This window comes from Calypte anna, chromosome 2, assembly GCF_003957555.1.
Source record: "Calypte anna isolate BGI_N300 chromosome 2, bCalAnn1_v1.p, whole genome shotgun sequence".
NCBI classification, from domain to species: Eukaryota; Metazoa; Chordata; class Aves; order Apodiformes; family Trochilidae; genus Calypte; species Calypte anna.
Window position 1 is genome coordinate 67,132,688 of NC_044245.1, and position 23,437 is coordinate 67,156,124.

The 23,437-nt window shown below is 37.3% G+C and overlaps 1 protein-coding gene across 2 annotated transcripts in view; it reads right to left on the reverse strand.

Annotated features, from left to right (window-relative positions):
* Positions 1-2,103: 2,103 nt before the first annotated feature.
* CDYL (chromodomain Y like) overlaps positions 2,104-23,437 on the reverse strand; it is a 103,098-nt gene continuing 81,764 nt past the window's right edge. For both annotated transcript variants that reach the window (XM_030445610.1, XM_030445609.1), the window contains 5 exons: positions 11,944-12,200; positions 11,198-11,370; positions 8,893-9,103; positions 4,091-4,234; positions 2,104-2,591 (listed from right to left, as the gene is read on the reverse strand). In XM_030445610.1, coding sequence (XP_030301470.1) covers positions 2,433-2,591; positions 4,091-4,234; positions 8,893-9,103; positions 11,198-11,370; positions 11,944-12,200 — 944 coding nt within the window. In that variant the 3' untranslated portion in view covers positions 2,104-2,432. The remainder of the gene's footprint in view (positions 2,592-4,090; positions 4,235-8,892; positions 9,104-11,197; positions 11,371-11,943; positions 12,201-23,437) is intronic.

The window sequence follows — 23,437 nt, forward strand, 5'->3', positions numbered from 1 at the left end:
CTTATTCACATCTTCATATGCAGACTGTAGAAAATGGAACAACCTGACTGATAGGAACAGGAAAAATGAAGCCAGTAGAATTCTTTTGCAAACTGAATTGCCTGCACCTGCAACTGATTTGATTCTAAATCTCTCTAGGCCCAGTCTCTCATGGTAAGGTTTTTTTCCAGCTGCAATAGAAGCGATCCATACCTAAATGCTGATTAAAGATGCCAGGAAAGAGTTATATAAATTTGAGTCAAATGCCAAAAGGGTTAACGCTACAGAGCTGTAGGTATGGTGTCTTTCCTTATTCCTTCCAATAAATTCAAACTCAGTTAAGGAATTCTCCACTTTGCAGAGCATTGTAGTGAAGATGACCTGGTTTTAAGAGATGGCAAAGAAACATTTACCCAATGTTGTTTTAGGACAGTTACAAAGTAACTAAGATATTTCTGTATTCTTCCCCCATCCTTCTCTAAGGGAAAACTTTTTATCTTTCACAACTTTGTAATTTTAACTTTTCATTTGAAGGAAGCAGGTAAGAGTTTCCCGAAGTTTAACAAAATAAAAAACACTCCAGTCAAAATTTTTTTCCTGCAACTCTTACTTGAGCATCAGGACTGCAATATCTTTGAAAAAGACAACTATATGAGAGAACCACATTTAAAATGTGTTAAGAAATATTAGTTTTATTTAACCAGTTTTCACAGCTGAATATTTATTCTATAAAAACTTTACAGATTGTACAGTTTATATATAGTTCAAACTACTAGAACAAAAAAGTAGGTCCCACAGATGCAAAAATACTGTACCAATCCAAGGTAAAGGCAGATTTACACACTGTACAGCTCTCCACTGGGAAGGGGAGGTGGGTCAGTTCCAAGTAAAAACTTCAAAACTGTACAAAAATAAGGTTTGATTTTCTTTTTCATTCTTCATAATACATTCAATAAGATTGCAAGCACAGATACCCAAGTAATAATAGATATCTGCAGTCAGGAATCAATAACCACTCCTGAAAGGAATGCAAAATAGGTCTATTTACACAGGGCACTCTTTTACACCATACTGTATATAGTGTATATTTAAAATAATAAAAAAGCATAGACAAAGAACATTAAACATCTAATATAAGGTAGTTTTTTTTTTAAAAAGAAGATTTTTTTTGTTTTTTTTTAATAGTGTGCCAAAAGATTTTTAACTTATTAAATAATATATTCTAAGTGAACCTAAAATTTATGAACATAAAATGCATTTTTGGTGTAATACAACATCAATTAAACCAGCAAATAGGAATAAGAACCAAAAACAAAACCCAAACTGTATATAAAGTAGTATTCTCACCCAGCAACAGAAGCACTTATGTAGTTATTAAAAAAAAACCGAAAAAACAAAAAAAAACCCAAACAACCCCCCCCCAAAACAAAACAAAACAAAACAAAAGAACAACAAACAAACAAACAAAAAAAAACAAGCCCAGAGAGACTATTTTAAACCCCACTAAAACTAACTTATAACTTAGGATATTCATACATAAGATATTCAGTGATTCACTAATACTGCAAAACAAGCTGTTTTTTGTTTTTTTTTCTCTCTTCCCCCTTCCATCTCCCTCCCACTTCCCCTCATTCCCCTTCCCCAAGAGACAGTGGTTTCTTCATAATATCTGGGTAAGAATTAAACATATTCCTGCCTGCTTCCTCCCACCCATCTATACCTCCCCCCCAAAAATGGCCAGAGTGTTTTCTTACCATTAATCCTGAGCACACTCTCCTTCTGGGGGTATGTGTGATTTAATCTGAATTGGGTTTAAATACCCCAAAACATTTAGAATGTTCCATTGCTTGAGGTATTTCAACCTTCATCTGAGGCAGTGCCTCATGTCTTAGCTGACTTGTTGGGCAGTGAAAGTAAGGGCTGGCTAATACCCGTTTCAATTCTGTATTCTAATGAAAAAGAAAAGCATTATTCCAGACTTCCCTGCCACACAGAAAATAATGCAACACCAGTCACTTTTTAATCCATTCTCTATTTGATACAGTACTAGCCAAAGATAGCAAAAACTAGAGACTTTTAAAAGAGATGTTTGGTAGTGCACTCTATCTTCTTTTTTTTTTTTTTTTCAGCTGTGTGTGTGTGTCTACATACACACTCACCCACACATTACATTATATATATTTATATATATATATAAAAGACATATATATGCACACACATACACTTGTGTGTGTGTATATATATCTATATGTAACATTTAGGGAGAAAGGAGTTTTGTTCAAATTTAAGTGATACAGTACTTTTAAACCCCTTAACAATAAAAGGGGGGAGGGGGAGGATCCAGTCCTGTTCCCAAGCTGAGCAAGGGGTGAGTTTATATAGATTTTTAAAAAATGGGCATAACTTTTCTGCCCTGATGTCCAAGAAATACAATTCCAGTGTCAATGGGCATCTCAGAACTCATCGATTTTCTTCTGCAGGTATTTTAACATCGAGTCCATCCCTTGTGCTGAGCCCCAGATTTTCTTCAAAACTTCACACTCCTTTTCATTTGCCTGTTCCAAGTCCACCTTCATGATATTGCGTACTAAAGCTTTGGATTCTTCAAGTACCTAGGCCAAAAAAAAAAAAAAAACACCCAAAATAAAAAACAAGGGCCATAAGGGAGCTTAGTCAGTATTACATGTAAACATGAGCCCTTACAGGTTTATATGGATGAATCCTGAAGCTGACTCTGCACTTAAGCTCTTCAATTCCTGGATATACTATGACCCTGAGAAACATTTCGCAGAGAGGTTTTTCTGACACAGAATTTCCTTTACCCTATAGCAGCACAGCTTACAAGTTCACAAAAGAGTGAAAATAATGAAAATGCTAACAATAAATAGACATATATGGTTTTACACTGATAACTAGTGAAAGCTCCATTTTGGTGAAGGCTGGTCGATCATAATACTGTTATCCAGAACTGCTCTAATACCCAGTCAGACCTTGAATCTCTGGGGAATTTAAAGCAGGCTGAAAAATCTCACTTGCTGTTCCATTTAGAAAACTTTTAATCTGATTAAAAATCCAAAATTTCTGTTGCACAGAACAGTTAATTTGTACTGCATCTCTTCTTGTAAGGAAGCATTGGTAGTTTTAGCTAACTTCTGGAACTGCCATTAGTGCACGAAGCCTTACTCGTAAAAACTTGTAACATCAATGACCTTGGTATTATAAATTACAACCTGAGGCAGAAAATTCTGACTCAGGATAACTCAAGATTTCTGTGTTTCTTCTGTGCAGTTCTTAGTGTAATTGTTTACACTATCATTACATTGTTGTCCCCAACACAGGAAGGACATGGAGCTGTTGGAGCCAGTCCAGAGAAGGGCCAGAAAAATGATCAGAGGGCTGGAGCTCCTCCCCCATGAAGACAGACTGAGAGAGTTGGGGTTGTTCAGCCTGGAGAAGGCTCCAGGGAGACCTTACAGCAGCCTCCCAGTACCTGAAGGGGCCCACGGGAAAGCTTGGGATGAACCTTTTCATAAGGGCACATAGCAACAAGAAAACAGGTAATGGGTTTAAGCTGGAAGAAGGGAGACTGAGGTTAGACATGAGGAAGAAATTTCTTAGTGTGAGGGTGATGGGACATTGGCCCAAGTTGTCAAAGGAAGCTGTGGCTGCCTCCTGTAGTGTTCAAGGCCAGGCTGGATGGGGCTTGTAGCAACCTGTTTGTAGTGGGAGGTGTCCCTGCCCATGGCAGTGGGATTGGGACTAGATGAGCTTTAAGGTCCCTTCCAACCAAACCATTCTAGGATTAGAATAATTTGGATTTATACAACTATGTTAAAACCACAATATGTTGTAAAAACTCCAATGATGCTTTAAGGTCCTTAGTCACACTGTATGCTTTATAATAAAGTCCAAACTTTTACAAAAAATCCCCAGAAACAAAAATATACATAAGAATGTGTTAAAGACATTGGTATACTAAGATGCAGTCCTTGTTTAATGAAAATAGTAATTTTTTAGAAGGACAGAGTGATGTGGTCTGGTAATACTTAGGTTAATTCTTTCTATTAGCCTATTAATAATAATGCATGATAAGAAAATAAAGGAAACTTACAACTGAATTACATGTGACAAGTTCCTTAATTCGAACCATTACTTCTTGTGTGAATGTTCCTGGCCAAAACACTTGAGAGACGAGTCCTTTGGCACAAGCTTCCTGCGCAGTCAACTTCCTTCCACTGAACAACATTTCATTGGCCTGGAGGGATAAAAAGTTACTTCGGGTATGAAATGTAATGAGACAAAACTCATTAAAGGAAAAATGTTCAAAACAAATAAGGAAAATGCCTGAACTATTCGAAATTCTTTTCTGATAGCTCTTCCAACTGTTAATTAATAAAGAAAAAGACTTGCCTACAGATAGGTGGTCGCTGTTGTTGGCTAATACTACGATTAAGGGTTAAATGTGAAAATGTCTTTTCTCATTCCCATTCAGGACTGTTCATTAGTTCTAGCTTCCTTGCAGTGTTGCTGACTTGATTAACTGTATGTGTGGTAATAGATTTTAAAGCCTGGCAGATCTGTAAAACAGCAATGAATACATCAGCTTGCTCCTTATGGTAACATTAACTGCAGCAACAAAATCTTTGCTAAAAATCAATGTTATCTGTAAATTATATAGAAAACCCAGTTTTGGTAGCAGATCTCCTGGGACCTGCTGTGGTTGGTAAAAAAGAGCAGTAAAGAATTTTGTGACTAAAATCCTCTTTAGTACTGAAGATGTTTGAAACTTTACTATATGGTTTATTTTCAGCACTTCTCACAAGTCTGCAGCAATATTTCATTTATGATGCTACAATTAATTAAAATAGCTCAATCTTCTTACAGCTTGACCTCCAAAACCAGGATATATTACAATTTCTGATCAAATGAGCATAAAACAAACTGTCCCGTTTTTTTCAGGAGTTCAATATTTAACTGATAAAACCCTTCAAAAGCTGACTTAGCAGTCATACTAAACAAACTAAAAGAAAGTATTAAAAGAGCTTGTACATTGTTCAATGGTACAAAATAGAACACTATATTCTATGCAATAAGGTGGTCTCTAGTTTTTTAAAATACTTCTCTATTTGTAATTATCATATGCTTCACTATTTATCAGAATCTCAAATTTCAACCTACTACTGCTTACACTTAAGCTTTAGTGAAGTTTCTTGTACAGTTAAACTTATTGTTTGCAGCAACATCTGCACAGAAATAGCCAGAGGAGATTAAAAACTCAGTAACTGTCAATTTAAAAAAAAAAAAAAAGTTTTACTGTTTCTTAATGACCAATTTACATTGAAAACATGACAAAGCCATTACCGGACTCTTAAAATATTACAAATAAAGCTGTTATAAAACAACCAAACCTAAAAGCCATAGCATTTCTGAGAACAAAATTCAGCCTTTTAAAATATTTTCTAATATTGGAATTTTTGGTTATTACTACAGCATCTTTCAGTTAGGGATCTCAGGTTACGTAGTTTCTGTGGGTAATGTTCCTAGTATTGCCATTTTGACATGTGAAGAAAATTTCAAAGTGTGAGTTCTATTACTTGCCCCTTTTTTAATGAAATATCCCAGAATCACGGACTGCCAGGGGATGGAAGATCTTTGAGTCCAACCCCCCTGCCAGAGCAGGACCAGAAGTATGGCAGGTGGCTCAGCCACGCATCCAGATGGGTCTTGAAAGTCTCCAGAGGAGACTCCACAGCCTCTCTGGGAAGCCTGATAGGAAGTCTGCTTCGCCTGGCATTTTGGTTGCTGCCTCCCAGTCCATTTGGCATGTAAAAAGAGAGATGTTGCCTAGGATCTTTTAATATAAATTTTATCATCAGCACATCTCTTGTAAGCCAATATGGAAAGTTGTGGTTCATATGTATCAGTTTATAAAAACAAAAAATAACCTCTAACCTAAGGGTACAAAATATATACTGCTATAGGTCTACCTTCTGTGAAAGCATAATCAAATATACAAAGTTCATTAACTAACACAAGTGATTACCTTCTAATTTTCCAGATTATGTGTGAATAATACTAACACTAGCCAAGAATCACTGATATATGCAAGTCTATCTAAACCAAGGAATTATTTTGTTAAGAACATATAGGAAAAAGAATTCTTTCAGAATAATTTTAAAAGATGCTTTACTTAATATTTGTGTCAAAGATTGAAACATTAACTCAATCTAACAGGGAGTTAGGAAAGTCAGAAATTTGAGTCACCTGTGTTTAGCTCTACATACCCTTTCCATGTATCTTTGTTAACAAGGATAAAAATGAATGCTAGAAAACCTCAATGATTTTTTTTCTAAAATTCAGTAGCAGCTGCTGAGCTCTCCTGAATGGGAAAAACCACAACTGATACCGGTGTGGTTATCTTATTCCTGCCATCTGTAACACAGCACTGGCAGAAAACCTCACATGGAATGGGTGCTCCCATTAGTGTTCTCAGCTGACAGGTTTTGAAAGGAAATGTTTTGCTCTGGCATCTTCACTTTTGATCTATGCACAACTTGTGCCAGACACCCGCTGCTAAACAAGTGTAATCATACAATCACGCCTTGCATCTGCTATGAAAATTAACACACTTTGTGGTTACTTTCCAAGAAATACAACATTAGAAATGAAGACTATAAAAATATTTAATTAATATAAGATTCTTAGTAACAACCTTCACTTTCTACTCGGTCTGTCTCCTGGCACAGAAGGACTTCACTGGGTCATCCTCTGGGTTTTCTTTCGCCCAGAGGCAGATGGGCTCTGTCACACCCCAGCCCGCAGCCCTTACATGGACTACAGGCTCTGTGGAAATGTTTCTGTCTCACGACTGACAGAAAAGCATAAGGAACACTGAGACCGTGCTAGACACCAACAGTGAAGCACAGTGTGGGAAGCTGCGTCGTGTGGCTCCTGTTTTATATCCAGGTCCAGAAAACCAAGCCAAGAACTCCACAGCAGCCACACAATAGCACATCAAGTCAAACAGACCTCGTGTTCGTGTCTGTTACAGCTGGTTTGCAAAATTTAAAAGCAATGTTTAAGAATCTAAGATTCCTCATATTCACAACATGGTATCAGTTTTGAATCCTAAGGCCCAGGCGTCAGACTTCCTGTAACAAATTACCTCTGCTGAACATTTTCTGTGAAAGCAGAAAACCCCTCCATGACAAACCTGCTCAGCAGCCCAGACCGACACAGGAGGGAAGGCATTTCCACCAGTCTTGCAATGGAAGATTTTTACATAAATGCTTGTGTCAAAAAGAACACACTGAGTCTGACTTACAGGAGTCAAGGCTGGGACTAATGTTGCTGAATGAATAAATTTGTAGCACATTTTATGATGCCTACAGAGGCCTTAATTCTTTCTTTCGTAGGATATTTTTTCCCCTTAATGTTTGTCATAACACTCATGCCATCTATTCTTTCTGCTGACTTCTCTCTCCCTTTTACAAATAGAAAGCATGCTAACTTCAGAAAAAAAAAATCAGTATGAATTCTGAATACTTTTCATGACATTTGCTGAATAAAGTCCAACTTTGTCCTGCCTGTACATCCTGTGCAGCACTAAAATTGCTATACTGCAGAGGGCTAAGGGATTTATTTTCTTTTTTTCCCCACTAAATGTTATGGAATTGTTATCACTGGAAGCTTTAAATTTAAAACTCTATATATAAAAATGAAAGCACTCACAAACACACATGAAAGAGTATACTAGGGAAGAGCTTCTTGAGGGTTTTTGTTTTTTTTTTACAACTTCTAAAGAAAAAAAAAAAGTAACAACCACAAGTCTCTAAAGGATGGGGATGGATGGGATGGATGGATGGATGGCCAAATAAAAAGGGAAAGGAACAATCAGTAGTTTGAAACACCCTAAAATATTAAAGATACTCTTGTCTAACTGTTAATCTATTTCAGTTACCTTTTCTGCTCTAACAACTAAATCCATACATAACACAATTAGTCATTAGATCTGTTAAAACTGATGCTTTTAACAGGTTCATCTCCCTATGTTTAGATCAATAAATGCCTACAGGGAAAACCTGGCTTTTATAATAAGCAGTAATTTAGGAAAAACAGGTGTAGCTACAAGAGCTTGTTTCATGCTGTCACTGTTCAAATGGGATTGGGACATAGGTTTAACAGTTACTAAAGCATAAAAAATAGTAAGCAACATGAAAGGTAAGAGATTTTTAGAGAGCTTTTTGTTACATTTGATTCCTTGATTTAATTGGAAATCAAGAAGAGGGATACCAAGTAATGTGGCTTATGTATGTTTTTATCAGCAATGCAAAGTATTACCATTTTTTTCATTCCTACAATGCCACAAAGTGTAAAATGGAAAAAAAAAAAGCCAACCTTCACAGAGGTGATTTGGGCTGAGTATTTCTTGCATAACAAAGCAGGGTAGTTTGACCTAACTTCTTAAGAAGGAGTGCATGGAAGCTGAATTACCTATTTTGCATACCAGCATGAGACTGCCAACAGCAGGTGACACAGTGCTCTGCTATGCACACTCTGACACTGAATGCAGATCAAGATCAGCCCTTTCTCTGCTAAGCTCTGAATGCCAGACACCGTGGCAGGGAAGGTGTCCCCTCATATGCAGGACTTAACCCTTCTGCCACCCTCAGGGCTCAGGGTGCCCCTGATTTGGGATTAGGTCCTGTGCTTGCTTTCTGTTCTGTGCATGCAGGTGAAGACTGGGTTTCAATAGTGTGGAGCACACCATACTGGTTTCTCATGAAAGGCTTTCATGAGTGAAATAAAAAAAAATAGACAACACAGCAAAGGTACAAAGTCTTCAAATCACTCTGGGTAAATTATCACAGCTGCATGGTGAAGCTGTCAGCCCCTATGCTGCAAGCTACTTACAGAAGCCAGGCCCATTATCCGAGGGAATGTGAGGGATGAGCATCCATCTGGACTTTGTCCAAAAGTAGTGTATGGTGTCTGAAACCAAGCCTTCTCATTAGCCCAAACCACGTCACACAGAGGCAATATAGATGCTCCGAGTCCAATGGCTGGGCCATTTACTGCTACAATGATGGGCTTCTTAAACTGAATAAAAGTATTCACAAAATTCCTGAAGAGAAACAGAAACACACTCACTACATATAGAGAGAGCAAAATACACCAGCCCTTGAAAATTCAGTAATTATTGATCTCCATGGGAACATCTCTTTAAAAACTACTTCTCTCAGTGCAACAAAGCACAGTAATTGGGCAGGTGTGGATTTAATGACCCTGCTACAAGCACCCATTAATATGGCACTTGGGGTGCGTCCACCTGTTTCACAGCCTGTTCTTAGGTAAGGCTGTAGCCATACCTCACCTCTGGGCACCAAAAATGTGGTCACAGCTCTGCTTGGTCTTCACTGTGTTTATGTATGACATTGGTACAAGGTATCTATAGTTTTAGGTGAAGGTGTAAGGTATACAGGTATAAGTGAAGATGGGCAAAGCATTAATGAATTTCCTTAAGAAGCATTTCAGGACTTCTGGGAGACAGCTTTTCTCAATTAACAGATCTGAACAAGCTATAAATCATGAACAAGCTATAAATAATAGAGCTCCATTTATGGCATACCACACACCTCTAAACCTCCCCTGCTCGTGTTCCCCTCTTGTTTGGTCATAATGCTCTATAGGTGCTACACTGTTAAGTTACAAATGCATATTCTCCATCCTCATTATCCATATAAACAGAGGATTCATTCCAGTATCCACAAAGCAGTTGCTTACATGGCTCTCTGTTCTCAAACAGTAAATGGCTTCAAGTGCTCCTTAGTTTTGAAGAAGAGTGTGTGTACAAACACCTCAGATGAACTAGAGAATTCTAAAACCTCAAAGCAGAGGTGCAGACATTTTTTATTTAATGCCTACCATATATAATGAAATTGTCCACATTTACTTCAAGTAGATCACAGTTCACATTAGAATACAATACACAATTTGTGGCCACCCGTGAAGCATGGCTTTGCTTTGAATAGCAGATGATTTGTCACTTCAGTATTAGATGCTGAAATGCGGGATTTTCGTAAAAAAAAAAAATTAAAAAGGGGGATTGTGTGGTAATTTTAAAAGTTTGCTCTCTATCTGCATTACATGGGTCTACTGGACCCATCTTATGCAAACTGTCATACAAACATCCCATCCAGAGACTCAGGTTAATTTTAATCATGTCTGTCTGAATATTCCAGTGAGGACCATCTCTAGAACATATATATATATAAATCATTATTATATATTATATATAAAATATATATTTGAAGGGGTGAGTTGGAATTTCAGTTACTTTCATCTATTTTATTAACAACATATAAGAGGTGACAAATCAGGCTTCTGGAGGGGCCTGAATTAAACTAGTGACAGGAACTCTGTGTAAAAAGCCTCCAGCCACATCTGGAGTCACAGCATGAGAAAGTTTTACATGGAATGACTGAAAATTTTGCTTAGAAAAAGCTAACTAATATCATCTCTGTGAGCAAACTGTGCCTCCGGTGGAACAGGCTGTACATGTTACAAAGCCTTTTCTAGAGAGATGAATATTGAAAACGACAGCAGAACATCAGTCTCTGAAGGAATACAGATACTCTGAAGGAACATGAGAGCCAATCCAAGAGGCCAGGCCTTCAAAACCAGTGTTCAAATTGATAATCTACTTCTTTGTACTGTTAAAGCATCTCTAAGATTCACACTTTTTTCTACATATACACCTCTAGCTTGTAGGAGTTCAGAGCTTTTAATTGTAACTATGTTTGGCACCTAGCATTGGTATGATGTTCACTAGTATTAATCCACTTCTCCAAAATATCCATCATTCCACTGCTCTGAACATACTTTGTGGAGTTACTCATTCAATGCACATCTTATATTTATGTGTGTTGTTTGTTTTCCTGAAAACCTACAACTCTGTCTTTTAAAAGTAATTTCAGCTGGAGGAATATTACCATGCTACCAGTTTCCGTAGTTCAGATTTTAGTAAGAAAAACAGTGATGCATGAAATGACAACCCAAATAGAATGGGATAAGGAGTATAAAGAAGTGTTGCATACCGTATCACGTAACAGCTGATTGTTTGGGATCTTGTTGAACTAGAGGCTTTTCAAATAAAAAAGATAAAGCAATACACAATGAAGAATAACCACTCAGATGACTGAAGGGAAATCTTACATACCTAATAGCTTCTGCCATCTTAGTGCTTTCCTTTTTTCTATCATCTGTTAAACGTCGTATAAAATAAATAAAATCAAGACCACAGCAGAAAATGCTACCAACTGCGCTGAACAGCACAAGTTTGCTGTCATCTGCAGCTGCCGTGTTCAGTGCACTTTGGACCTCCTTCATTACCTGAAAGAATTAAAAAATCATTAGCATCTTCTTATTACATTATAAAGTAGCATACCCCTCCTCCCCCATTAATTCTCTAACATCTTTATTTCTTCTGAGGATTCACTCAACTATCTTATTAGAAAAGTTAACTTTTTTCCCTTTTTCCCCAAATAATAAAGTTTTAAAAAAATTACTAGAAGCTTTTCATTTCAAAAATGAAGTTAGACTAACAATAAAATAAGCAAGAAAAGATCTACTACATGTTATCTGTAACTAAAGCACTTATTCAGCATTTCTGTAATTTGGACAGCAGATGGCATATGCAACCAATTCAGAAAAAAAAAAAGAACTTTTAATGCAGAGTAAAGCTTGTTTCAAGTTGCACCTAGAAATCACATCTTATGTGTATCTACCTGTTCAGATAACATAGCTAAAACTCAAATTTCACTAGAAGTCAGCTGTATGTGTAATATCTTGCAAACAACAACCTGAGCCTTGTTTCATGTATGTGTGACCCTTAATAACAGGCATAAATGATGCAGACTTAAAACTCCCTTAGCACTCTCCCCCCCCGATCAGAATTATTCTCACCTCTGGATTTAGTGAATTGTTTTCAGATGATTTTGTTGATAGCAAAATGTGTGTGAATCCATCTTGTTTCCTGACAACGATGTCTCTGTACCGGTACGCGCTCTCCGTTTGTCTCACGCTGAAACGGAGCCTCTTATCAAAAGGTTGATCTCTCCTCTCATCAATGAACCTCCGTTTGCTGGCTGTCACCCCTGTTACAGATGTCTGCAGGTTGGTTGTACCATTGGCTGCTAATGCTTCCATGAAGGTGGATGTACCTGGAAACAGTTTAAATGACAACATTTTATCAATTACGTGTTCTTAGCGCAGTGGTTTCAGAAGCTCGATTAGCATGGAAACACGGTCATATTGTGAGCACACAGTAAATATGAAACTCTGGCCTCTGGAAGTTACTGAAATGGTACAAAAATAGACACTGGGCAGAAATCAAAGTGACAAAGGGATCTAAGAAATTCAATTTACATTTTTGAGAAAATAAATTTTAAACAAGCCCAACAGGCCAATTATTGTGCACCTATTTTTAGAAGGAAGGGAAAGGTTTATTTAATGTTCCTAATACCCATATGCTTCAGTAGGTTAATGCTCATCTTTCTCCCTTTCCAACACCTTTAAGTTTTCTAACAGCATTAAAATTGCAAAGAAATAAAGCAGAAGCCTTTTGTTTCAAACCACGAGAATTTAATATATGGAAGAAAACAACACCTACTATAAGCCAAATAAAGAACCTGACTGACAAGATCATATAAAGCATAGTAGTCTTTATAAGGCATATGAAGAATAACAGTATTTAAAGGAAAATGGAAATGAAGAAATACAGACTATACTCCTGCCAGAAGGAAATAAGACCCATGCAGTGATGGATATTTTAATGCATTCATAAACAATGAGATTATTTCTCAAGTCTAAACAATTTTTGCTGTTAGAATTGGCAAATAGAGCATTATGTCTTTCTGGTCTTCTTCCCAGGCACTTAAATAGACAAAATTTGAAGTCATGCAAGTAAACAGGCCATTCCTCATGACATAGAAGGGAGAGTTTTTTCAGTACTCCACTTTAGAAACATAATACAAAAAAATTAGCATTCATAAGAGAACATTTTGGATCTATAACCCATCTGTACATTCAAGTCTCCATGTGGAATTACCATAAAATTTGTAAGAATAAAGTAATAGAATATGCATGAGGGGTGGGACAGACAGGAGGGTTAAAAGTGTTGGAAAAACATCTGACAGACCAAGATAAGGAAGTTTTGAATTCCTTTTCAAAGGCTGAGGTCTGGGACTTTGTTAAAATCTATTGGAAACCCACAGCTTTTATCTCACAAACAGATACTTCAGGACATCATGCAAATGAGGTTTTACATAATACAGTTAAACTACCTACAAATAAGTTGTTAATTAAATGCCATTTGACGGATCTTGCCTAATTCATCATGATCTTTCTGAAGAAGCTGTATTTTTAAAGTTATTCAATGCTATGATTTGTTTTGTAGTGCTTCTTGTTTGGGCTTTTTTGTTTGGTTGGTTTTGTTGTTTAAACACTCGTGGGTCCAGTGAAGACATCAAACAATCCCACATTAATAACTGGAACATCCTATATCTCCAAAGTTTAACAAGTATTCAAATGTTGCTTACTTCGACCTATATGAAGTATGAGATATTATGAGAAAGACTAATGCCCTCCAAAGGAGGGCAACCAGGCTGGTGAAGGGACTCGAGCACAGGCCCTATGAGGAGAGGCTGAGAGAGCTGGGGCTGTTCAGCCTGGAGAAGAGGAGGCTCAGGGGAGACCTCATTGCTGTCTACAACTCCCTGAAAGGAGGCTGTAGCGAGGTGGGAACTGGACTCTTTTCACAGACGACCTTCAACAAGACAAGAGGACACAATCTTAAGTTGTGCCAGGGGAGGTTTAGGTTAGATATTAGAAAGAATTTCTTCACGGAGAGGGTGATTAGGCTATGGAATGGACTGCCCGGAGAGGTGGTAGATTCTCCGTCCCTGGAGACATTTAAAAAAAGACTGGATGTGGCACTCAGTGCCATGGTCTAGCAACTGCTCCGGTGGGTCAAGGGTTGGACTAGATGATCTCTTCCAACCCGGCTGATTCTATGGTTCTATGATTCTATGAAATTGAAATTTAGAACATTATACATTTTTCTATTTGTATTTCAGAAACAGCCTTCAAATTCTTCATATCAAATATTAAAAAAATAATATTTCGTTATAAATTTGTTACAATTAATTAGGCAAGTTGCCTAAGGAGCAATACAATAATAAGGCTTTGGTTTAATTTTTGATGTCTTAGTATTAGGGATTTAATCCTCTTAACATACCACTTTCTGTGAAGAAATTAGACAACTCAAGACTTTTCAAATGTTTCAATTAAAAGGTAAGAAAGTGAATTCAGTTTGTGATCTGTCTCAGAGACAGAAGAGGGTAACAAAATGAAGTGTAATGTTAATATTTTATATCATTGCAGAAGTTTCACATTCCCATTTTTTTATGGCTTATCGACTTCTTTTTTTTTTTCTTCTTCTTCCTTTTTAGCAGAATACAAAAAATTAAATGCATAAGAAATATTATGTAGGTTCGTTGTACCATTGGCTGCTAATGCTTCCATGAAGCATTGATTAATGAGGGACTTTTTTTATACTTTTCCTTTATAAACCACACTATGTTGATTACATTTCCTTTCAAAGCACTCCCTTCAAAGGCAATTTGCAGGAACACCACTGTTGCCCCATATTTCATTAGGAACACAAGATGAAATAGTATCACTGGCCACAACAATTTGGTTTTCCATAAGAAAGGTAAATTAAAAAAAATGAAACCACCTCTGATTTCTAAAGCCTGATACAAGACTTTATGTCTTCTCTTTTAGCCATAGCGAAAACCATGGAGAACCAGGAGAGCACAATGGACTCAGCTAAGCCAAAAAAGAGTCAGCAAATTTCTGCAAAAGCTTTGAGTAGATACTTTCTCTCAACTTGTACTTCCAAAGACATACTCAAATACCAGAAAATTTACTTTTGAGATGTAAGAGGCAATTATTTTACACTTTGAGAGTGAAAACTTTTGGCAAGACCCACCAAGATGTAAACACCAAATATCACTTCTCATGCTTATTGAACTGGCAAGAAACTTTGAGTTTTTATATAAACTCTGCACTTGTCAACAGTTGCAGCTTCAAACCACAAACAAGGGACAGCTGCAGTTCAGTGGAAGAAGTTTCCCACATCCAATCTTACAAACAAACTTCTAGGATACTCAGGAGAGAAAAATGAACCTTGTCACCTTCAGAAATGGTACCTCTGGCAGGGAGATGCAGCCAGCTGCTATGGCTTAGGAAATGGCACCACCAGAGTTAAAATACATGCATTAATATTTATCAGTATTGTTGCAAGTCTGTGATCTCCTAAACCTTACATTTTAGGGAGCTCTTTCTTTTGACTTTCAGTCCTCAGAAGTGAAGAGACAACTCAAGAGAGGCACAGCAGTACTCATGCTATTTATAAATAGGCAAAGGTTGCATCATTGAACAGTCTTGGACATGTGTTGCAGCAAATGGGGATGAAAATAAAAAGAAAGTGCCAGAGAATTCATTGGATTGCCACAGATTTCCTCATGCAAAAATTTTGCTTTGAGATTACTTTTTTTCAGGTTAATTGCAACTATGGTTTTAACATACAGATTTCATAACAACCCACAAGCAGTTATGCACTTCAATACATTAATGGCAGTGGCATCTGTTAAAACAAACAGAACACCAGTCCTCTCCAACTGAGCCTACCAAATCCAAAAAGGGCTTAGAAAAAAGGTAGTTTACCCTGAATACTGTCAACTTATGCAAAACTATGTTTGTTTAAGAAGTAAACAAACAGCTCTTATAGTTATAAAAAAACCTACCAACTGTAAACTATTAATTAATGTAATGTGACCTTTTCAAAGGTGAAGACATACTACTACTTCAAAAAGCTTCTCCGTACAAATGCAAAATTAAATTAAGAGGACCACTTGATTTTGGAGCTGTTGATCAAAACCTGATTAATAGTCACCATTTTCATGCAGCTGCTCTTTGGGAAAACAAATAAAAAAACAAACAGAAGAAAGATATAGGCAACAGATAAGAAAGGAACTGGTCTTATTCAAATGGAAGAGAGACACAAAATACAGAAGTTAGAAAAGGGGCAGAACAGCAAAAGTATCATCCCCATTCCACTGGCTGAAGACAGAAAAAATCTACCTGTCCAAAATACGAGGGGTATAGAAATTACAATACATGATGCCAGACATCTAGATAAACAAACAACTAAAACACAACTTCACAACAATGCGAAAGTTACAATCCTGAGCTCCTCTCTAAGGTATTTCTGCCTCACTGTCTCCCAAATTCTGGAGAAGTTCAGTTTCAATCACAAGCAAGCCTTGCATGCTAACCCTCCCCTCCCTGCAACAATACTGAGGAGACAACCCAACAGGTGCTCTAATGACAGCCAAGACTCTCTGGCACGCTTCTTTTTCAGTGCCCATGTACTAGTAGTGGTGGTGGTACCCTTAATTCAAAAGTTGGTGTGACACAGTATACTGTTTCTGAAAGGCTTAGGACAGATGTCTAAGGAATGAACATAAGAAGGTGGGAGGTGTGACCAGTGCTGTCTGAGTACTTTCCCCAGTTCCAGCCACCAGAAATTTAGCAGTTCCTAAAATGTGCATGCCCAAGCCATGGGGTACACCCAAACCATGTTATTAAATCCTTATCCCCCCCCTGGGATTGTCCAATTTCCTTTTGAAACTCCTATGATTTTCTCTTCCAAAGTATCTTTTTGCAGTAAATCCTGCAACTTGCTTCTTTATTTTCCTTTCATTATATCCCTTCACCACATTTATTACTTCCCATTTTATTTACCGATTCTTCTAGAAGCCAGCTCAAACCCTTCATTCTTCTCCAAACCTCTTCTACAGAAAACTACCCAAAAGAAACCATGTCCTTTTCCTGAGCAGTAACATGTAGTCAGAAACCAGATATTGCCCAGGCATGGTTTTTTATGGTTTGTTACAGGCGTAGTGTTGCATACATTTTGTTTTGTCCCTTCCTAATGGCTTGGCATTCCTCTGTGCTGAAAGTAATCTCTCATCTTAATCATGAAATCACTCTGCTTTTTCAAATATGTCTGCAGTGCTCACGAGGCACTTAACCCTCCCACAGCAGCCATGTGCTCTCCTATACTAAGTGACAAAATGGTTAGGAGGGAGTGTTTCCCACTAGAACCAGCAAATAAACCAATGCCATCAACAACAGCTTCTTAAAAGTGTTAACTGCAAAAATAACACTGATTGTAACCTATTAAAACCCAAGTACTGGAGAAGGAAAAGTATGATCTGGAGTTACTAAATAAATAAAATCAGTTCTAGAAGTAATCCGAATTTTCTCCAAAGTGCTTTCTATACTTCCGCTGCTTTGTACTGCTCTCCTATACATAATCCACAAGACTTCCCAGCAGTCATTCAGTGCAGGTTGCCTCACATTTCCTTTTTGGCTACAACCAGTGGTGCTTTGCTACACGTTCATATCTACTAGCAAGCTCTAAGAGGTAACATTGTTAAGCTTTTCCAGTATTAATTCTGCACTTCATCAAATATTTCACACAATGAGACACCAACCCCAGAGAGTGATACCGTGATACCACAATGCAAACAATATATATAGCAGTTTCCAGCAATTTTTCCATCTCTGCTTCAGCAATTACATGACAAATATTTCTTATAATTGTAATATATTAGCATAGATTATCGAGTTTTTTAAAAGGGTTCTAAAAAACTTGTTTATGTGCCCATCTTACATTATTTACATTTTGGAATCAAACAAAAGTTCCAGTTTGCTTTGAAATGTCACTACAAATATTCGTAAAAAGAAAAAGAATTCTGAGCTTATTGTACATTTCACCTATAATACTGTTTTTCTCTGTGTTTCTGAAAGTGTTCAGAAGGTATAGATAATTTATAAAAGAAATACATGCTTGACTTACATCCTCCCAAAATACGTTGTTACAAAACACAAAAGAAGAATCATCTGCACATAGCCCAGCATTAGAACAGACATCCCCACATCATCATGCCTGAGAGGAGAGAGGGATGTGGAAATGGTCAGACATCTTCAAACCAGGGGCTGCTGATCCCTGTGATACCTTGCCAATAGTGTTGGGACCTCCTTAAAACTCTTTACGATGGGGACAAGTGTGCACTAACTTCATCTTTACATATCAAATTAACCACTTCTTGATTCTGTTTCCAGGAAATAAGTTACACAGGGAACCATTAGATGCTCTTCAGCCACCTTCTGCAGTTTTTGCAAATATGTCAGCTTTCCCTATGCAAAGAATGTGGGGTTTAAGCCCAGTCTAGCAGGAAAAGTGTTGTGACAGAACTTGGTGAAACACAGCAATAGGTAAGTACAACTCAGCAGCACCCAACCCTGTAATGGCTGGCAGGCTTGGTTCTTAATGCCTGTCTCCTATTCCTACAAAAAGCCACTTTCTCATGCCTTTAATTCCACTTTTCCTTACAGATTGTATAGGTGTTATTTTTAAATGCCATTCTGAAACATCGATTTCGTCCAGGACACTGTTGTAGTAGTGGACAAAATTAACATGAGGAGAAAAACATAAACATAGACATCTGTAGCCTTGGCAATATTTCTATACTCAACAGAATGTTCTTTCAATCCTACATCAATTTTTATTTAGGCTGTCACTTTTAGACTAATATACTTTACAGTAGCCATTTTTTCCCTTCTGTTGATAGTTTTCTCTGTTTCTTTGATTACTTAGAACATCAATCAAATATATTTACATGATTACAATAATACTGTTAGAAAGATGGCAGCCTTGCTGGTTGCACTGGATGCATCTTATAGGTTATTTAATTATTTTTGCTTTTGAACATGTACCCTTCTCAGAGCATCCCTATAAAGAAAAATCTCTAATGCCAACTGAAACCACAACTAATCAGAACCTAAAATTCTACTGCTGAAAGTAGACAATCATTACAACTGAAAATTGCATTTCTTCCTCCCTCAAATTAAATATGTTTACCAAAATCTGACTATTTTAAGTCATATAAGTGGAAATAAAAGCAAGTCTACATACCTTAAAAAATGGGAATAGCAAAATACTAGACCTAGCACTTGATAAGACCGTGTCCACAAACACAAGGATAACATTAATATGTAAGTTGGCAACAAAGCTCTTGGAAAGTTTGATTAAGTTTGACTACCTTCAAAAAGTACTACTGCACATTACTTAATGCACTAAGGCATTAAGTAAACTTTCCATGTGATGTCTTACAGTGGAAAAAAAATGCCCCTTCAAAACAACTGCAAAAGCATTTCAAAATATATTTCCATTCTTATTATTTCACTGGAAATATATAAATAAACACTCCTCAGATGAGCATTTTCTTTATTAGTTTTTTTCTTTCTTCAGGGAATCAACGTAAGTTAGGATTGCTCTCCCCTTTCACTTCATTTTTAGACTCATTTTGGAGTGATTTTTCTTCCATTGAATCTATAATCAGGGTACTCCTGACAGAAAGCAGTACACATGATCATTCTCATAATTTTAACTGTTATTAAAGTTGATAGGAAAAAAAAAAAAGCTAACCAAAACCCAACCAAACAACAAGGAAAAGCCACAAATTTCTCAAGATATTACTGCAGTCAAAAAATCCCAGCCATATTTAACAGTAGCATACACCCAAGTATTTCATTGCAGAAGCAAAGAATTAGTTCTTTTTCTTATAAATGAATTCAAATAAGAAAAACCTTTGCTATGTTACAGACATCTTCTTGAGGCCCTTTAACACTGGAAACATTTCATAGGGATGAACTTGCCTACCCTGCCCTTTGGTATTCTTGGAGCTGCTGGTCAGGATTCTGCAGCGTTCATTTGAAATGCTCTCGAACTTGAGAGCTAAGGACATCTCTTGGGGCTCATCTACAGATGAAAGCCATCACAAAATAGGCTAAGGTTTAAACTTGAAGTATACCTTGCTATTTCATACTAACTCCTAAGGTGAACATGTTCTATTTTAAGACCACTTCATTGCAATTTAATCCAGTCCCCAAAGTCATCTAAAATATGGTTCTCTTCCTTTGGAATAAGTGTGACCTAATGTAAGGCTAGCTTAGAATAGATAGCTGCCAAAAACATCCCAGGCAGTTTCCTCTATAGACACGAGCATATACATGCCAAATGACATAATTCTTGTAAGAAAATAAATTGGTAAAAAAATATTTTAGCTACATTAATAATGAGTTTTAGACAGATGGGTATAGCAGCACTATCTTGGCAGAATACTTTAATCTACCTTCTTTTTGAAAACATGTCAATAAGTATTCACATTTCATTCTTATTGCATAGATGAGACTTTATATACCAGAGTTTGCAAGCGTTCCACCAGCAACTGCTCACAGAAACATTTGGTATTTCAGTGCAGAAAAGCAGTAGGCAAACAGGGCTAGAGGACTTTCAGATCTTCAGGACACTGACGTCTGGTAACTGCAGTGGTAGTGGATCAAGGGTTGGACTTTATGATCTCAGAGGTCCTTTCCAACCTGGCTGACTCTATGATTCTGTAATTCTCTGTACTGACCTTTATAGGAGATTATCTGGACTGAGCATCCCTCCTTTGAAAAAGCATCTCTTTTTACATATCTGCCTCAAGGAGCTGCGTGTGTCTTTCCAGCCACTCCCTGACATCTGTCATTAATAGATGTGTCAACCTCCTGTGGGACATTAGCAACAAGTTCATGAAGAGGTGGCCAATGAACAATTACATGAAGCATATAAACTTGTCACACAGAGGCCATCTTCCAGTATATAAATGCATGCAGCTAAGTGCATTATACCCTGTACTTGGGCAATAGATAATGTTGTTGGATGCTACTAACATGGTCAAGCTGCTCTTCAGCAGCACCCCCTTATCAGAAATGACTGATTTGAACAGCAATAACTGGCTGGGGTGGCATGAAGGAGGAGTCTCTTTAATTCTTCACTTGAGGGTGCCTTCTAGAGATGAATGGCACATTCAGAAATGCATGTGCCAAGCAGGTTCTTACTTTTGATTCAGGAGTACTCAACAGAAAGCAGTTCGCACTGGGGAATCAAGGATTTGAGACAACAAGATTTCCTAAAGATCCTGCTTTTAAGCAAAGCACAAAACTGCATTTATACCACATCTAAAGAGGCTCTTACAAATTGTTTTACCCCAGTTTTTCCAGTATTAAGGGAAAATAAGCCCACAATAAAAGCAGGATGATGAAAGTTATATTTGGAACCCCATGCACCAGGTGCCAGCTAGTTAGGTGCTTGGAACTGAAAAAGTGATTCAGAACAGTGTATCATCTTGCCAAATTTGTCCTTTATATTGTTAGAGAGTAATAAATCCCAAATGTGATCCTCTAGCAACAGCTAAAGTGAGGCATGATGGAAGAAGCAAGTAAATAAAACCTGTGCTCTGAAGCTGAATCTGATATCTACTGTTTGTTTTTGGCAACCCTAGGCTAGGGTCAGCAGTTATGTGAGGACATGTCTGAACTGGGGAACTCATGGACAATATCCAGAATTTCTTATTCTTCCTATATTAAATAATAATAATTTTAAAAAAAACCTCAGCCAACCACCACCACCCACACACACACAAAAAAAACCAACCCCAAACAGATAAAGTCCTAAAGTAAACATTTGAGGACCACTGAGAATAAAGGCTTTGAGTCAGATGCTTTGCATGAGGAAATCTAATATGATATCCTTCCTCAACTAAGCTTTGTCCTGTATCACTGCAGGCAACTACTAGAAAACACAGGAGGCATTTGTCTTCACATCATCTTGCCCCACAGCTTGACCCCAGTACAAATGGTATTTTTCTCCATGCTGTGGGATTTGCAGAGATAGTAAAGATCTTGAGCATGGCCTCGAACAAGAGTCCTGGGGAAACATCTATCATAAGAATGTTTTCATCAAATATTGAAATAAAAAACGTAGTGGTAAACAACCAAATTACAGAAAAAAACAAAAAAACAAAAACAAAAAACAAACAAGCAAAAAACCCAAAAAACTCAGGCCCAGTGTAAATCACAAGAAAATAATCACAGCCAAAAGCAGTGAACAGAGAAAGCAATGCTCCCTTCTCAGCCAGCAGCACAGAGGGACTGGAGGCAGTGAGCTGCCCTTACCCAGCTGGATGGATCATGCATAGGGTAGTGTTTGCGTGCACACTCTTCATACTGCTGAGGAAAGCAATCAGCTTCTCTTTAGGACCTTAGGCTTCCACAAACATGACAACAGTGAGTGAAGTAGAACGGTTTATCAGAAGGAAAAACCTCACAGTCAAAAACACCAAACCAGCATCTCCATCAAGCACTCATTAGGTAGTTAACACAACATGCTGCCATACATAGAAAACGGTGCAGAGATGCTAAAGGGGCTTACCCCAGGGTGCAGAGCGAGTCAGTATGGAAGTAAGGACTATTACAGTTTCAGGTGGTCCCAATCCCCAAGAGCTACATTCCCCTTCTTTCCAGAAATCATATTTAGATTAAAGTAGCAATATTGATTTAAGTACTAGTCAGAAGAGACAGCTAAGGAAGCTACAGGATAAGCACCACGATATTTAAGAGGGACATGTTGTTCCAGCAGCACCAACATAGTAATATGAAACCACAGCCTCTAGGAGATTATGAAGACTAATATTAGGAGGCTGAAATTTTTAACAAAAAAAATATTTCAAGGAATTAGAAAGTTACAGATGTGGCAGAGGAAAAAAAAACCAAAATTAACCAACCAACAGAAAAAACACTGCAGTTTAAGACAAATTTAAGAAAAAAAAAGCAAACCTGTGAAGATCTATCTTGGAGAGTAGGACTTAAGAACTGCTATGCACTGTCCCAAAACTGAGAGAGGCTTAGTTAGGTACCATAATGCCTACTGGTACACAAAAATAAAAACAAAGTATATCATATCTGATGCTTCATATCAAAGTGTGCCTCAGAGAGATTTATGTGTAGCTGGCAATAGGAAAGTAAGGTTTATTTGACTATTTGGGGATGGAGGCAGGAGCACATCTTTTCACAGGAGTCAAAAGCAAGGGGAAAACTAAAATTCCAATTTAATTTTGGGCTTGGGAATTGTTGCAATTCCAAAGTCCAGTTCTGTAGCCTCAGATGTTCAGCTGGAAGTTCAGAAAGCTGTACTTAGACTTACATTTACTAAAAGGTGGCTAGTGGGTCTTGAACACCTTTAGATAGATGCCTAAAACGCTGAATCTTGCCTTAGGAAATAATCCATTATGAATACACAGAGAAGCAAAAAATACCATGGAAAGTCACTACAAATATCACATACACACAAGTAATGGGACTAGTATATAACTAGTCACAATTGTGAGCTCAATTTTAATTTGAAAACAATTTAAAGCATGTCATAGATGAGACAAAATGA